Source organism: Mytilus californianus, unplaced genomic scaffold (assembly GCF_021869535.1).
Source record: "Mytilus californianus isolate M0D057914Y unplaced genomic scaffold, xbMytCali1.0.p SCAF_3, whole genome shotgun sequence".
NCBI lineage: Eukaryota > Metazoa > Mollusca > Bivalvia > Mytilida > Mytilidae > Mytilus > Mytilus californianus.
Genome location: NW_026262679.1, coordinates 111,802,944 through 111,822,499, shown reverse-complemented (window position 1 = coordinate 111,822,499; position 19,556 = coordinate 111,802,944). Strand labels below are relative to the sequence as shown.

At 30.8% G+C, this 19,556-nt stretch overlaps 1 protein-coding gene across 1 annotated transcript in view; it reads right to left on the bottom strand.

The window, feature by feature from the left end:
- Window positions 1-3,328: 3,328 nt before the first annotated feature.
- The window catches only part of LOC127735837 (sodium/potassium/calcium exchanger 1-like), a 31,197-nt gene continuing 14,969 nt past the window's right edge, over window positions 3,329-19,556 (bottom strand). The window contains exons 4-6 of the mRNA XM_052246225.1: window positions 16,489-16,608; window positions 11,073-11,209; window positions 3,329-9,396 (exon numbers count right to left, since the gene is read on the bottom strand). Of these exons, the coding sequence (XP_052102185.1) occupies window positions 9,153-9,396; window positions 11,073-11,209; window positions 16,489-16,608 (501 nt within the window). The 3' untranslated portion in view covers window positions 3,329-9,152. The remainder of the gene's footprint in view (window positions 9,397-11,072; window positions 11,210-16,488; window positions 16,609-19,556) is intronic.

Below are 19,556 nucleotides of genomic sequence, written 5' to 3'. Positions count from 1 at the left end.
GGCCAGAGCTACAGATATTGACCGCTCTACTACCATCTCGCCAGTATCATCCGCCTTGTTCGTATGAACTAATTTGAGGTTCGGACTTGAGGCTAAATGGTTGTCAAGACTGTCTATAAAGACAAGAAAGGCCCCTGGTGTGAGTTCCATAATAATATTACCATATTTAAACTCTATTTTGTAGTGTTGGGATCTGTCAGTGGCTGCTATTAACTTCTTTGCAGCTTTTGGCTGGTTTAATTTATATCCCTGTGCTTTCTGTTGGATTTTTGATGGTGTAAATATTTGAGTCAGAATCCTGTTCCTTGATCTAGTTACTAATGCTATTTTAGGTGGATGTTGTGGTAAAACTTCTATTTGCCTATGTGGGGAATGTTTCTTGTGTATTATGGCCGAGCGTGGTGTTTCCCACACTGACCCAGATTTTGATATATGCTATATTGTCAGATAGTGAGTGCTCAGAGGATTATGCTTAGTAACTTATTTTGAGGAGATGTCTAGCGTAGAGATCCCCACACTGACCCTGGATAACAAGTGTTATGGAGAGACTACTATCTGGATGAATAGGAATTGCAGAGTTTGTGTTATAGTCAAGCGTGGAGGTTCCCACACTGACCCTGTGGAGGTAGTCAGGTATGAGGGATCACCAGTTCTGGCTAACTATGAATGACTTGGACTTCTGTAATACAGTAGTGATTTCAGTTCAGTGTTATAAGAAGGGGAAAAAAGACGAAAGTTTGGTTCATGGATCAGAGTTCTATGTCTGTAATGTGTTGACGTATTGTCAAGCGTAGTGATATCTACACTTACATGCGATGTTAGTATTATTAAAATCTTAAAGTGATGTAATCTTAAAATATAATATTAAAATCTATTACTATGTATATATGATGAATCAGTATGAGTGTATTTATTTATTGTGGTCAAGTTGTGTCTCATTTCAATTAGAGACACAACTTCAAAATACTAATTGATTCAGTCGAAGCAGACATATATATTTCCCTGGTCGAAGATTATGCCAGGCATGCTGTGAGGTCGTTGATACAAATTAGAATTTAAAAACAGAATGGGTTTATGAATACACAAGCTACATCGAAATTAAAGATTCGAATGTTGCTAAGAGCCGATCCTATCTCCATGACAAATCTATTGTTCTGTCCCCGCAGATAAACCCCCAAACAACATCGTTTTTGTGTTTCACAATACATACACTGCTTGATAAAGGTAGTAGGTATCGACAAATCATTTGGAAACTCAACATATACTCCCAACACATATACCAAGAAGGAAATCCTGAATAATAATGATATAGTTCTATGTTCCTTTGGAAATTTCAACCAAAGTATTGGAAACTAAATTACCTAAGTGTCCTTACAAACAACATTATATTGCTGGGTTTTCAAAGTGCTCCACGAAAGTTATTGTGAAACGACCTACTCTACAGGTGTGAATAAGATGTGGATACTAAAACAATTCAAAGATCTGTTAGAGTACATTATAATCTAAGTCTCTTTCCTATTGCAATAGTATCAAAACTTTTGACTTTTTTACACTTTTACAAGCATTCCCTATATTCTCTGTATTGCATATAGAGTATATATCTCTCAATTGATACGATATGCCAGAGTTTGCATTTCCTATCGTGATTTCCTTGATATATAGAAGGTTGCTGCTTACAAAGAAGCTATTTAACCCAGAGTTCCAAGAGGAGAAGTTGAAATCATCCTTTTTACAATTTTATGGATGAAGTTTCACAGATGAAGACGGATAACGTTCCAGTTGTTTTAGCCACAATACTGTCCTCTTTTCCTGGAATGTGACTTACCAAATTAGGCTGGTCACTGGGTTTGTATTTGCATGAGTGCTATATATGGAACAGGATCTGCTTACACCTCCAGAACACCTGATAACGCTCCTGGTTTTTTGTCGGGTTCGTGTTGCTCAGTTTTCTATGTTGTGTTTTGTATACACTTGTTTGTCTTTTGGTCGCTTTTTGTTTTTAGCCATAGCATTGTTAGTTTGTTTTCAATTCAGGAGTTTGAATGTCTTTTGGTATCTTTCAACTCTCTTAGCTTGTATTTACTTTCTGATTAGGAGATCCAATGCTTCCCAGTCCCAGTTCCAGTGAATTTGCTTACAATAAAAATCTTCATAGAGGGACTACCAAATTCATCCAAGTTTGAATCATTAAATATGATATCTCTGCATGTTGAAATTGAACATGATATTTTGTTTGGTCTCCACATGCTTTTCCCAAACAAATTGACTGCATACATTTGTATTTTAATAATCTGCAGTTATTTTCCATTTATCACTTTGTTTATGATAATCTAATTTGAGAACAAGACTAAAGCTTTACACTGCTTTTCTTAAATGTGATTTTTTGTTTTAACTTTGCACAAAATATTCTATAAGTCTTACTTTTATACCTTTTACTAAGTTTTATAAAAAATAAAAACCATATTCAAAGATAATGTATATATATATATATATGTAGGACTCTGAACCGCGATGGTCACGCTGAGGTGCGATGGTTTGTCGTTGAAGTGTGTGTTTTTTATGAAGCTGAAGTGCCATGGTGGCATTGTGATGCTATCTTGTTGATAGCTACGCCGAAGTGTGATGGTCTACACAAATTACATTTTCAATGCTTTTCATGTCGATGTAGAAGTCAATTTGTATGTTAGAAGCAGTTTTCCAAGTTTTTAAGTTGATAAGGGGCTTATTAACTTAAATACTACAAGAAACAGGGAGGATTGGTGGATATGGGAAAGTCAACATTTTGTAGCGAATTTTTTTCGAAATCTACAAAAGGTTCATTTTTACATTCTATGGAGTGAGAAAATCTCTAAAAACATACTGGTCCGTAGACAGACTATACGTGTTATAATATTATGGTAAACGAGGAACTCATGATAAAATGTTAATGCAGAATTATGTCCACATGTAGAAAAATCAGAGAGGACTATCTTTCATTTAGTATGCAATTGTAATTAGGACAGACATATACAATAATAAATGTAAATTTATTTACTAACTATTAAAAAAATCTACATGTTCTTCTCGTAATTATTGTACATCTGTAAATTTTAAACTAGCCATCATGCATCAAATAGACCATCACATTTCTGTATAGACTATTGCACTTCAGCGTGACCATGATGACACACCTCCGAGTTCTACATATATATTCTATATAACAACATGTTATCCTGTCAGATTTGTTCAAAATTAAAAGTAATAAAAGTTTGTGGCCTTTAGACAAAGGAATAAAGTGATACCCTGGCAAAATATTAATATGGGAAGGAAACAAACAATAATAGCAAGGTTCTCTAAAAAAACTTTAATGATAACGGACGGAGAAAAACAATTAATATCACATAATCACAAGTCATGGTCAATAATAAACAAATATAACAAACAATTCAAACAAAACACTGTACTAACACAGGGTGCACTTTGGCTCAATAATTATTATTACCATGGAAACAATATATATGTCTAATTGAAATGAAAGTTTATTTATAAATACTGTTTTCCAGAGTTACAAATACAAATGACTCTCCTTATCTGTAACTTTATATCATTTAAAAATTCTTGTTATCTCAAAGTAATATATCTGTCCCAATTGATAGATTTGCTTTGAATTTACTTCTTATTTAACAAAAATCGTCTTATTCCAAATTATTATTGTCAGTCCAATCAACTTTGAAATGATGAGAATCGACTGTATATGTAAAATAAATTTTGATACATTAGTTCACAATTTGTCATTCTGGGGCCTTATATAGCTTACCATGTGGTATGGGTTTTGCTCATTGTTGAAGGCTGTACAGTGACAACTAATTGATTACAGCCTCTACTTTGGTCTCTGGTAGATAGTTGTCATATTGGCAATGATATACCACATTTTTTAATTTTCATATTAAATTTCAAGATAAGATTCGAACTGTTTTTTGGTCTTTAAATATAAATGTAACCTCTACCATTAATAGTAGAAGGTCAATCTTTTAAACTTTATCAAATTCTCATATTCTCTCTGAATATGCTGTTAACATTCTACCATCAGTATCTTTCTAAAATCTACTAACATTCATAAGATTAGGATGATTTATTATAATGATCAGCAAGTCTTTTCACAAAATATTTTACCAGAAATATTACTCATAAGTCAAGAACATTTCATTATAATTTAATTTTGGATGTAATGCGTCTTCTGATTGGCTGACGTTGTTTTGTTTATCAGCTCATAGACATAATTTTGTCATGTGACCGTGACGTCATTAACGTTTTTTCATGGTTTACTACGGTTTAAAATGGAATTTAGAATTAAATTATAAGAAATGACTGTAATATTTTTTCTGTCTATTCGAAATAACATAAAAAATGTGGTGCACACTTTAAAATAACCCGCTACGCCGGTTATTCAGTGTGCACCACATTTTTGATGTTATTTCTTCATAGACAGAAAAAATATTATAGTCATTCCTTAAATAACGTACAATCAATTTTTGTTGTAAGATGTTTTGTGAAAAGAGCCACAGTTCTAGTTTGAATACCAAGGTACAAACAAATTAAGGAAGCTGAATGAACTTATATGGCTTAAATCAACAAGTTTCTTCTAACCAGAGTCTAAAAATCTCATTGCAAAATATTTCAAATCAATAACTTCAGCATTACACACCATTTTCCTCCAATGGTTCACTTATTTAAAGTTGATGTTGAAAAATCTGGACAAAAGTGCTTTAAGAAGTCGATTGCATGCTTAGACAATTTGTTTCAGGTAAGTTGAGTCCCCATTGATTTTGTGAAAACCAATAATTCAACCAGACATTCTTATCAAAAAGGTAATAAAACAAGTTATACATCATATCTATGAAAAACCATAAAATAAATGTTCGACACACTTCTTGCAGTACTCTACATATGGTTCACATTTCAATTATTATTTCAAAATAGTTCATATTTCAATAAATTATTAATTTTATCATCCATAAAAAAACTTGGTCCGACTTCATTAAATAACAAAATATTTACATGACTCTCCTCCAGCAAACCAGCACTAGATAATAAAGTCTACAAAAATATGCTATAAAAACAAATAACGTGGTTTTTAAACAAAGCAAATGAATGCAAAACTTTGTAGAGTATATCAATATAATATATAAAGATAGAAAATATTCAGCATAGATCCTCTAATCTATAAGATATAGAGATCATAGTTATTAGCATTTTTAATTTCATTTGACTTCTTTTATTATTTCTCTCATTTTCCATGAAAGTTGTTGAAAGGAAGTTTTATTTTTGGTAAAATTTTAACATAATTCACAAAACTACTAAAATCAATCTGTGGACCTAAGCGAAAAATCTCAACAGAAAAAAAAAAGAATTTTAACATAGATTATATCTTAATTGAAACAATCATTTCATTTCTTTTCATACCCATGCTGGGTTTTAAATTTCTGCAAATAAAACTTCAATGTTAAAATGAGAATATCACTTTTGAAAAAAATACAAAAGTTTAAAAAATGCTAGACAATATTGGATGACTGAAATACACATGTCAAATAACTAGACAAAAAAAAACAATCTACAGAAATAAAACAAAAGTTATATAAAAAATAAAATGACTTAGAGTTTAATAATACTGTACCAAACTAAAATGAGCATTAACCTATAAGGTCAAAATAAATTTTGAGTACCAAACATCTACCTTTGTATTGTTACATTTCAGCACTAAACGAGTAGACTATATCATTCTATTAATTTTATCAATGAAATATATAAATTAGAACTTGAATAAACTATTAACAATGAGATATGTCTTGCCTTTTTGTTATTTTGATAGTAAAATGCAAATGTTGAAATTAAAATAGCAATACTTGTAAGCTATGCAAAATATTCAAAGTCAATGAACCATGACTGAAGATACAAGGCCAAACAATCTCCATGGAAATGAGATGTGCCAATGTTAATACAACTGCATACTAAATATCATTGACCTGCCACTAGTGGTTCCCCATAAACAGACCTAACCACAAACTAATACATGTAAACTAAGCAAAAGTTTCAAAGTCAATAGACCATGACTGAGGGGGCAGGGCCAAATAATCTCCAATGAAATGAGATGTGCTAATGCAAATACAACTGCATGCCAAATATCATTGACCTACCATTAGTGGTTCCCCATAAACTTACCTAATCACAAACTAATACATGTAAGCTAAGCAAAAGTTTCAAAGTCAATAGACCATGACTGAAGAGGTGGGGCAAAATAATCTCCATGGAAATGAGATGTGCCAATGCAAATTTTAAGTGCATTCCAAATATCATTCACATACCACTAGTTTTTCCCCATAAACTGACCTAATCACAAACTAATAAATTTTTTATGCTGCTGTAGCAGACGCCGGAAACGGCATACCTATGTCTCGCTTTTTGATGCCGTCAAGGCAAGACAAAAATGACTCCAGTATTTTTAATATGAGGAACCAAATAACAGATATTAACTACTTCTTTAAGTTCTACACCAAATTATCTCCCTTGAAATACAAACTTTAAGATGGTTATCAGTACTTGTAATTGTTTATCATTCATATCTTAAATAATTTAAATCCTGGTTTTGAATTTGAAACATACAATTCTGCATTACATGGTAAATCAAAAGCTTTAATTATAGAAATTAATGATAAACGTTAATCATCTGATAACTATTTTGTGTTTTTATCTCTTAAACATAGATAAGTATACGATTAACACATTAAGACATGTATGTGCCTTGCAAAAAAAAACTTCTGTAAATATATTTAAACTTTCGGATAAAAAAATGTATCAAATGATTAACATATGTATAAGAAAGACTATACAAGTCCCAGTACAAAATATGACATTAATTAAATGCTGAAATAAATAAATTGTACACTATAATAACAAAACCAACAAAAACTGAAAATAATAAATAAAAATCTGGAATATGACAACTTGTTGTCTAAGTCAGATCAAATTAAAGTATTACTATTAAGATAACATACATGGTATTGTTTCTACAGTTTGGCTGTTTAAAGTAAAAATGTAAATAAACACAAGTGCAGTATTTATATACATAAATTGTGCTAGTACAATTGACTACAGTTTTTATCTTTCACAAATATTTAATAATAAATGTATTTTAAACTTTACAAATGAAAAATGACATTGCAAGACTATAAGGTTTTCTCTCCATTCCAGTCAGTTTTGGTGTCTTATTGCTTAAATTCTTAGTGAAACTAACAACAAAATGCAGATTTCATAACTTATTTTTTTTTAAATGTCTGTTGAATCGCAAAAAACAATCAACATACCCTTCACTGTTAAAATTGATAAGGGGAGATAATTTTTATTTGTTATCCTACTGCATTCAGATAAAAAAAAAATTGATAATTTTGGATGGAAAAAATGAAAAATGACCTGTAAGACTATAAGGTTTTCTCTCCATTCCAGTCAGTTTTGGTGTCTTATTGCTTAAATTCGTAGCGAAACTAACAACAAAATGCAGATTTCATAATTTTTTTTTTTTTTTAAATGTCTGTTAAGTCACAAAAAACAATCAACATACCCTTTACTGTTAAAATTGATAAGGGGAGATAATTTTTATTTGTTATCCTACTGCATTGAGTTAAAAAAAAAAATGATAATTTTGGCTGGGAAAAAAAAAGAATTTTTGTCATTTGAAATATGAAGAATCACGATGGTTGAAATATATATTTGATGGTTGATGATCATGATTAAAGTGATTGTTTCGTTATTTTTTTTTCCAGAAATTTTTGTACTTGCTAAGGACATTGTATGTAAACCTGCCACTGCACACTTACAATACATGTACGTACTATCAGAAGATTTCAAATGTAATAAAAGTACAAAATTGAGCATTTACCATTTGTGAATTGATTTGATCAATATTTCTGCTAAAATTCACAAATTCTTCCTTTACATCTTAAATCATTTATCTGATCATATAAACAATTCTATTAAACTTTCCTTAGTTTCTGAGAAAAGAATTTTTCTTCAGAGAATTTCATATTCAATTTACCTCTCTTGGTAGGTCTGTAATCTGTTCTCTGATTAGTTAATAAATTCCTACTTTCTTCAATAAAAAAATATTTTAAGAGAATTATCTTTCCTCAAAAAAAAAGTATAGCAAAGTCAGAAATGTTAGTTTTGTTTTTCTTAGTGCGAAAATACAATTGGGTAAGAATCACTCATATTTTGAATTTCAACTGTAGGTCGAAAAAGAACACACTATTAGATCAAAGTATACTACCAGCATTTATTTCAAACACTCTCTGGCATAAACACTGTTACGGAATGTTATATCTTAACCACTGTGATAACAAGTGTTGTAAATCAAATCAGTTTATACATATAACAAAATTTGTGGAATGCTTAACTGTATTAAGAAATTTAAGAAAAATAAGTCCATCGATATGGACATCTGTTGCCTGTCTCCAAACAGTTAGACATGATAGGGAAATGGATAATATGTCAAATTAGAACCAAACTTGCGTTAAGTGTTTATATAACATCGAGTTAAAATTTCCAATGATTTGTTTAATATTCACAAGTTTTTGAACAGAAACCATAAATTTTTCTATTTACCAAATTATTTGGGGCAAAACTCAAGAACCAAAAATGTGTAAAATTTCGAAGCAGCAAAAAAAATCCCCAAATGATCTGTCGAAAGTGATATATAGTGCATGAATGGTGCTTAGTGATAATTGTAACAGAATTAACAATAACAAAAATGGTATTCAATCATTATCTGCTCTTCTGTACAGAAGGTGGTGCTGTCACAATGTGTTGTATCAATTTGTCTCTTTTCATCAATTTTACAAGGACAGAAGAACTATTGATGAGGTTATATAACACTTGTATGGTCAACGTTTCTTTTCATCTTCTTTATGAGGCTAGAGTAACTATTGCTGTTTACAGTGTTATGGCAATGTTTCTATTCATCAACTTTATGTGGATCAACTACTTGGAGTAACTATTGATGGTACCAGTTTAAATGTCACGGTTGACCGCAGCTTCATAAAATAATGATAGTAAAACTTAAATGTTTTGTGGTTATCTATATTTGTTCTTTATATAATGTCTTCAGTCTTCTTTATAATCTTTCAAGTAACAGGACATTTGATAACACTGACTTCCAAGAGCACGCTAAGAACAACGAAAACGATGTACAGAACCAACATTGATGCTCCTAATGGCTTACTCATTTTCCACTTCGATATAGCTATCGTAGCAATCACAGTGATGAGCATAACAAATAACAAGAAAATGGAACAAACAAGTCCGTTGCTATTTACATCAACTGAACCTCCGTTGATGGCCAAATATATTAACCAAGGAATCGGCAATCTGAAAAGGAGTAAGAAAAAGAATTTTACTCAAAAGTCCTTGATGAGTTAATTATTATAGCTGAGTTTTTACCCTCTCTCTTTCAACTGGAGCTTTTCAAGATAATTAAGGCAAAAATTATAAACACCAAGTTATATAACTAAATATCAAGTATATCAATATTTGACCCAGATAAGACTTTTTCATATATGCTCATGAATTAATTTATATTTCATAGTTTAAGTAGTTTAAGCCATTTCAATTGATATTTTATAGTGTGTCTTTCTATGTTGTGATGTTACACTATTGTTTCAGATAAGGGTGAAGGTTTGGTACCATTAAAACGTTTAAACCCGCTGCAATTGTTTGCACCTGTCCTAAGTCAGGAATCTGATGTTCAGTAGTTGTCGTTTGTTGATGTGGTTCATAAGTGTTTCTCGTTTCTCGTTTTTTATATAGATTAGACCATTGGTTTTCCCGTTTGAATGGTTTTACACTAGTAATTTTTGGGGCCCTTTATAGCTTGCTGTTCGATGTGAGCCAAGGCTCCGTGTTGAAGACTGTACTTTGACCTATATTGGTTTACTTTTATAAATTTTGACTTGGATGGAGAGTTGTCTCATTGGCATTCATACCACATCTTCTTATATCTAATAAATCAAAGGTAAATTTTCCTCAATAAAAATAAGTTTGAAATGTCCTGTTTTTTCCTTTTTTGCTATGTAAATTGTAAATATTGAGTTTTTTAATCTTTGTATCACAGCTTTGAGACATAAGCAGAATTTATAAGCACACGATGTCAGCGATGTATGAATATATGAGAGCAGAACTAATCAACCTGACTTTCCTTTGAATAACAAAGGTTAAAGTTGTTAAAGGAAGGTAGAAAAGACCATAAATGGCATGATACAGATTATATGGTTATAGACATTGTTAAATATCAGCCACTTGACACAATGTCAAGCCTTTTCCTTAACTGAGCCAACTTGCCAAAAGGGTTCACATTGTGACTGATATATATAGATTATAACATGGCCTTTTTCATATCAGACCCCTTATCAGCCCTAGGTCATGTTATCAGCCTGAGAGCCGACAGGCTCGAGGGATGATTTTGACCATGGGCTGATAAGGGGTCTGATATGAAAAACGACATGTTATGTTCTTTTTATCATATACTTCAGCAGAAGACATACAGACAAAACTATTTTTAAAACTTTGAAACAATGCATTTGTTGTAATATTTGTTTTGTATTTTTTAATAATATATTTTCCTGATTATTAATATTTTCTTTTTCTCCAACTTTGTTATGTTTTACTAAAAAAAGAACGTACCATTGAGGTACATTTTCCGGAATTTGCCGAATGACGTCGAACTGTCATGCGATAACTTTACAGAAAAGCATGCGATAATAACCGGAAGCAGTTGATATGAAACGGAAGCAGTTGATATAAACCGGAAGCAGTTGATAGCAAAAGTCATATCACACGACTAAGGCAATTCTTCAAATTTAATGAATAAATATATGTACAAATAAGTTTTATCATGGGGTACAATTATACCATTATTTTCTATAAGTATATGATAATTTACTATATCAATGCACAGAAAACCTGTATTTATCACTGTGCTACAAGTGTTATGATATAACTTAGCAGTGAATGATCTTCTAAAGTGAACAATTACTAATTTATCTTACCCTACTGTAATATCAAAAATATTGCTTCCCACAGAACTGGATACAGCCATGTCTCCAAATCCTTTCTTAGCTACTATTACACTGGTAATGAGATCGGGGATACTGGTACCCGCTGCTATTATTGTCAAACCCATTATCTAAAAAACAAGACAGGTAATATAAAATCAAGGGCACTGTTACCCACTGATATTATTGTCAGAACCATTATCTAAAAAACAAGACAGGTAATATAAAATCAAGGGCACTGTTACCCACTGATATTATTGTCAGAACCATTATCTGAAAAACATGACAGGTAATATAAAATCAAGGGCACTGGTACCTGCTGCTATTAATGTCAGAACCATTATCTGAAAAACATGACAGGTAATATAAAATCAAGGGCACTGGTACCTGCTGCTATTAATGTCAGAACCATTATCTGAAAAACATGACAGGTAATATAAAATCAAGGCACTGGTACCTGCTGCTATTATTGTCAGAACCATTATCTGTAAAACATGACAGGTAATATAAAATCAAAGGCACTGGTACCTGCTGCTATTATTGTCAGAACCATTATCTGAAAAACATGACAGGTAATATAAAATCAAGGGCACTGGTACCTGCTGCTTTTAATGTCAGAACCATTATCTGAAAAAACATGACAGGTAATATAAAATCAAGGGCACTGGTACCTGCTGCTATTAATGTCAGAACCATTATCTGTAAAACATGACAGGTAATATAAAATCAAGGGCACTGGTACCTGCTGCTATTATTGTCAGACCCATTTTCTAAATGACAACACAGATACCAGCTGAATAACCTAAAAGACTGATGACAAACAATTAGGGGACCTGCTGAACACAGAAGATGGAATACATGCAACTAAAATCTGTGGCAAGGAGCCCAGATGTCCATTTTAGGCTGTACGTTAAGCAACCAACAATCAATCATTCAATCAATCAATCAATCAATGTTAAAAGTTATTAAATTGCTAAATTTGTTTTTGAAAATTGTTCTGCTTAGGAGTTGCTTACAACACCATGCCAACTTATAAAGTTCAATGACACACAACAATCCATGTTTGAGTGTACAATACAGAAATGCATTTAAGTTTTAATGCTTTTTCCATTTAATTGAAATGTCTGACAATAACCCAATAAGTCCTACTGTGATAATCTAAGAACATGGAGATAGCACATTGTGTCATTCTTATCTTCCATTCTCATATCAATTAAAATGTTTTTCTTCAATAAAATCAATTATTGATAGCGATGTTGTGAAATGTTTTAATCTGATGGCAATTCAGTTTACATTTTTTGGTTTAAATGGGATCTTAACTTTTTGAAAGGGAAGAGAAAATCTAAGGTCCATTTAAGTTCTGTCATGATTTGCATAATTATTCTTATAAATGTAGTAAAACTAACGACTGCCATTAAACATGCTGTTTGTATAAATTTTGATTGAGTCTCTCTTCATTTTTTTGTTTGTAATGAAACAAAATTGATTCAATGACTATCATTCTATCATTAGAATTTAGGTATTTTGAAGTTTCAGGCTATTTGCTACAGCTCATTTGCTATCTTGCATCCAGTATTCCACATGTCAGGCAACTATTTTGAACTAAAACTGAATAACAATTTTTTCACAAACTGATTGTTTCTAATTGTTTATCCAATTTAGCCTGGTAGAGAGAAAGTTCAACTGTCAAGTTCTAACTAGCATGAACACAAATGTCTAGTCATTATTTATTCAGTTGTCCTTAACAACACAGAATATTATGTTTTCTCAATTTCTTTTTTGGATGTTCAAGATATCTGTCACTGTGTAACATTATTTACCAAAATCCCTTCACAATGAAAGTTTTAGTTGTATTTTCTATTAGTCAAGACAATATTTATATCAAATCTTACTTCAGGAAATCAATTTTTATTGTGTGATGCCTAATCAGATATAACTTATCAACATATTTTACAGGAGTATCACAATGTGTGCCACAAGTGAAGCAGGATCTGCTTACCCTTCTGGAGCACCTGAGATCACCACCCGTTTTTTGGAGGGGTTCATGTTGCTTAGTTTATTCTTTTCTATATTTATAAAAAATTGTATACTGTTGTTTATCTTTTCGTCGGTTTTTGTCATAAAAATTGTCAGTTTGTTCTCGACTTATGACTTTGAATATCCCTTGGGTATCTTTCCCCTCTCTTTTACAAGCTACAGAGTTCAAACACAGATATTTGTGTTTGTTTAAAGAAACAGACTCTGGTGGAGAGTTGTCTCATTGGCAATCATACCACATCTTCTTATTCTTAGATTGTTTCATCAGTTTTTATCTGATTTACGTAAAATACACAAAAAGTTGCAATTTATAGTGAGTACAATTTCTAAAATCATAGTAAATTCGGTAAGAGTTCCATATGGCACCCCACCATACTAAAAGAACACAATAATGTATTACAGTTCATTCCGTGGGGGTGCCATATGGAATTCTTTCCGTAAATTCTATCATGCCGATGGTGAACTTTATCAAATTTTAAAACAAGATCTTTATAGGATTCTCTACAGTAGAACTGATTTAGAAATTTTGAATTGCTATAAAAATGTCCAAACTAAGCTTTCATACAATTTTTCTTTCGAAAAGTCTTCTATATTCATAAGAATCAGACATCATTTGAATTAAAACATTGACATAGCAATTCAAAATTTCTATCCATCACCTTTAGCATGACAATAACAATAAAATTTCTATACAAACTGTGAGGCTAATTTTTCATAATAACATTGAAGTGGAATTAAAGTCTTATAGGATTGTAAGTATGCTTTATTTTATCACTTTGCACTTTCACGACTTGACTGTGGTTTTCTACAGCAGTTTGTTCAAATTTCTGAAGAGTTGAACAGTTTGGTTTTATAAAACAAATTGCAATTTGGTCAGAATTTTGAATAAGTTGCAATAGGTGGAGAGCAACACTAACAGCCAAGTCACAGTAATAGTTCTCTAAAATTAGATATGATGTAATACAATGTATATCTATTTTCAAATTACAATCAAATATAATTAATAGTTCCAAATATTTTTACTTTCATTTGTCACAAAATAATATAGATTTGTAACTTATCTATAAAATGTCAACAACTTTTATCTACACAATGTAATGTAATGAAATACATACCTTAATAAAAATAGATTATTATCTAATAAAAGGATTTCACTTAATAAAAAAATATATATATATATATACATGTAGCATTCAGAAAATTAGTTTATACAAAATAACATATAAACCTGCCACAAAATTCCTCAAACAATTTACCAAAGACTGTCTTTTAAAAAATGAGTTATCTCCCTTTGTACAGATATATGGTTTAACATAGTACTCTAACATTAGTTATGGGTTTTTTTTATGGACCAAAACTTTGGACTAAATCATCAGACCGGAACAAAATTCGAACTTGAGCTATAACTTGTCATAATAAAACTATATACCAAATATCAAATCAATATCTTCAAGAATGAAGAAAAAAAGTGTGGAAAACTGAGTTGCCGGACTGACAGATGGACAGACGGACAGAGTGCAAACCTAACGTCCCCTTCGACTTCGTCGGTAGGGGACTAATTACCCTTTTATTTCAATGAAGTCAATTACGTACATCTTCCAAATGTTTATAGAAATGGAAGCTAGAGAGTAGTTTAATGGTTTGTTACAAAGACAATATTATAGAATTAAAGTCGGTGTTTATATTGCTTGACTTTGAGTTGTTTATGTTATGCTATCTGCATCATTTTTTAGGACCATGGTTGTTAATAGTGTCCTTCTCCAATTACATTTTTCAGACTGCTTCTGATTATCCTCAATTTTCCTTGTTTTTAATATTAGAATAAAATAGTGATAATAAAACCATACTAATGGTACAAAAAATTTGATTGGTTGATATTCTATGTATTGAATGTCAATAAATTATGTCCTACAATGATTGTAAATTATATAGGATTTGTTAGGCTCCATGTTGACATACTTCTGATTTTATAATAATTAAGTTTGTTTATAGGCCATAAATATGATCTCTTAACATCTTCTTACAGTGTGGTCTTTGATATATTGATTCTATCCTTTAACTAGGTCGAGTTTAAGCAATTAATCAATTTTTATATCCTCGTTAATTAGGCATTATTTCAGCTAAAAGTCAGTTTAGAATCCAATTTGCAAATAATTTAAAATATAGTGACTTCTACATGTTTTTTTTTTTTTTATTAACTGATATTGTTTGGTTGCCTTCTTATAGACAAGAATATTGTAATAGGGAATCCAAATTATTTATGTTCTACAGTTTAAGGCAAGAAAATGATGCTTACTAACACTAAAAAGAGTCTTAATAATGAGTATGTGTGCAGAGAAACATGAAATAAAACAGTGATTGAATGACTTAATGATGAAAGGAAGTAAATTTCAAGGCTAAAATGGCATATTGTACCTTTTAAGAGGAATTTATCAAAAATATCGTTCTGCATAAAAAATTAGGCAAGCCTTATGTGTGAAAATAAGCATTGACAATTGTCACCAATCATAGAACTTACTTTTACAATCAATTTCTGTCTGAATCAATACAAGAAAAAATTGACGGATGGATAAATGGTATATTTATCATACATATTCAGGACACAACAATGTGGAAGGAAGGCTCCCCATATAAGACTCAATAATGATGGAAAAAGGATATGGTGTAGCAAATCACTACATCACTTTAAAAACTAAAAATAAAGAAACAGCACTTCTATTACTCAGTTATTTATCTCATATAAAATAAGGAAATGTATGAATTCCAATGAGACAGCTATCCAAATAAAGTGGATTTAAGTAGTTATTAGTCACTGACAGCCTTCAACAATGAGAAAAATCCATACCGTAAAGTCGGCTAATGGCTTGATTTATGACAACCAATAAACCAAACTAGGTACAACAAACATCAAGTCAACAACCAATGACAAAGCTTGGTATCTTTGATTAGTTTTTTCAAACAACCAATGACAAAGCTTGGTATCTTTGATTAGTTTTTTTCAAACAACCAATGACAAAGCTTAGTATCTTTGATTAGTTTTTTTCAAACAACCAATGACAAAGCTTGGTATCTTTGATTAGTTTTTTCAAACAACCAATGACAAAGCTTGGTATCTTTGATTAATTTTTTCAATCAATTTTTCTTCATTTGATATTCCTATAATGGAAGAGAAGCAAATTGACCAGAAATTTTCTCTGTACTATAAGTCCATGCGTTTAATATTAACAAACTTCAGAAACTTTGCATTTTCATTTTCTGCTGTAGAGTTTATTCTCTTATAGTGTTTTTATATGGCAATACAATTTTGACCAAGACAAACACATTTTACTACAATCAGACAACTGTAACAGCCTAACCAAAGTAAGTTACTGACCTCATCTTGGATTCCAATGGTTTTGCCCACTGTGGCAGCCCACCAGAGCATGAGGTAGGAGTAGATAGCAATCCATAAAATACTGCCAAAAAATGTTATTATAAACCATCTCTTCTTCTCCTGAAAATAAATAGCAATCCATAAAATACAGCAAAAAATGTTATTATAAACCATCTCTTCTTTTCCTGAAAATAAATAGCAATCCCTATAGTACTTCCAAATTCCTAATTTTATATTATCAAAAATATAGATTAAAACTGTGTTCATTAAAATCTTCCATTTTGTAGTCTATTACTAATTTTACGGTACTGATATTAATACAAGTATAGAAAACTTTTGAATTCAGGCACTTTCTCTACGTTTCCTATGGCACAATGCTTAAATCATTATGACACAGCAAGAACCAATTGTTCAATGACGTTGTTTACGCCAATTGACCTGGGGTAACTCATTCATCAAAAACAACTCGAGATTGGCATACTTAATTATTATGTCAAACTTTTAAGGAAGAATGGAATTGTATGTACATTACACAATCCAAAGAAATACTGGGGAAAAAAATTCACTTATTTTATTAATCTTTTTGTAATTTTCATTGGGATGTGTTGACCCCACACCTATTCAATTGTGGTTATAGAAATAAAGTGTTGACACAGCGATGCAACTCAAACTTTAACATGCAAACTAGGCAAAAGTTTTATAGTCAATAGACCATTAAACCATGATTTAGCAGGTGATGTCAAATAATCTCCATGGAAAGGAGATCTGCCAGTGCTTATTCAACTGCATACCAAATATCATTGACCAATCATAGTGGTGTAATGTGTTCATGGACAGCACAATATGGTTGTAAGGGTTGTCTTTAATTTAGCCAATAAAATAGCTTTAAAACACCACATGAATAATGTCTGCCAATCAAAATGCTAGAATATGTATGCAACGTCTATATATAACTCATGTAATTTTTGTAAATGAAAGTTTTCTAGTCTATTATTTGGACTGATAATGTATGTCATAAATAGCTGATGATATTATCTCTCAATTTCAAAATTCTCCTGTCATGGCTGTGTTAACTTACAGGTCTATTTCATATCAAAATAGAAATCATTAATCATTTATTTATGATAATGTGTAAGAAAAAATTCATAAACAATGCAATTTGTCATAAAACATTGTTTTTAAATAGCTTTCATTTGACACTCTATTGAATGTGAGATTATTTAAAAGTAGTGAAATATTATGATTAGCAGTATCATATCAAATTGAATCTAAGGAATTGATTTTAACAAATATATTGGCTATAATACAGGTTTTTTTCTTATCAAAAATTCAACAGCTATTATTCACATTTCAAAATCAATATTTTTGTAATTAAATAAAAGAGTGCATATTTATTAGAAATTAATTACTGTTGCCAAGCAAAGAGTAAAACAAAACTTTGTACTAGAACAAACAGTTTTCAAGTACATATTTTAAAGTTAACATGCACTATTGCAGCTTACAGCTACAAAATTGGAAAGTTATTTATATTTTCAACTGTAATAAATCCTGTGTGGAGTATTGTCCATTTTAAAATTCTATAACAGTATATGCTTCCTAGTCTACACAAACTAGCCAATAAAAGAAGTTTTTTTGTATTTCATTACTCATATTTTTTTTCGTCTGTAAGACTGTTATACTTTCATGAAGTTCCGAAATCATATATTTCAAGATCCCCACAATTGGATTTAAAGATATCATGAAATTGATTTAACATTCTTTCTAAAATTCCACTGCAAAGAAAGATTTTTACCTCCTGATTATATTCAATGTGATCTGGTCTAACAACCTTTCAATTATATCTAAACTTATACAACTGTTAACCTATTTGATTTTCTTGAACTGGTCAGATCAATTATAATTTACCATAGTGCTATAAACATATTTTGGGTACCATACTAGTATCAGTACTGCTCAGGTGAAATTACTTGATCCAGGTGAGAGTATCTTAGATTTACCTGATTTTCACCTGAGTAATTTGATTTTAGCACATACTTACAACTTCTCGTCCAATCAAATTGCTTATATTTGCCTTCTAATTTTCATAGTACATACTTTTCCTGTGTACTAAGTAACTACGCATGAATGACCACAAGGGTAAGATTTCATTGTATCGTAATCAAGATATTTAAAACAAAAATTGCCACTGGCTATCTTGAAATAAAATGCTGTGTTCCAAATTAAATTAAATAGTTTGTAATTAGTTTTCACGTTGATTTTTAAATATCCTGCTATTAAAATCTTTGGATCTAAAAATTGTTTTTGACAATTGCAAATTTTATCATTTAAATAAAGGGTAATACATATGGTTCTTTATACCTTGATTACAGTACAACGATATCTTAAAATTATGATAATGTATCATCCATGCAATTACTTTGTACACAGAAAAGTGTGTACTATGAAACCTTGTGCAGGAAAATTAAAGCAACTTGGTGATAAACTTTCTTAAGGAAGGTGATCTATTTCGTCATGAATTGATTGATTTATTGATTATTGGTTGCTTAATGTCCAGTGGCAAATATTTCATGCATGTTCAGGACGATGTCATGAATTGAAAAACTGTGATTATGTCCGAAGATAATGTGCCACCTATATATATATATAAACATATTCTGATAAATCTTTTAGTTTTTACTTTGAAATAATAAAAAAAAAAAAACAACACAAAACACAAAACCTATAATCTCTGATCTATTGGTAGTTGCTTTTTAATGCCTATCTGCTAGACTATATCTATGGGGACAAACTATCTCTATGTTTCAAATTTATTATAGCTTTAGTTCTACTGTGAAATTAAAAAATGTTTTCAAAACATGTAAAGCTTCCACTGCAATTTAATTATTGCCTGCTTTTGGTCAATTTATTTTGTCATCTTACCATGTAAGAAGAACATGTATAGTAAAACACTGCTTTATATCAGTATACATACTTACACCAGCAGCTACCATCTTTTCATTCTGGAGTGAAGGGCCTTTTGAAATCACATATTTTACAATAATACTAGTGAGTAGATTTACAAAACTTCG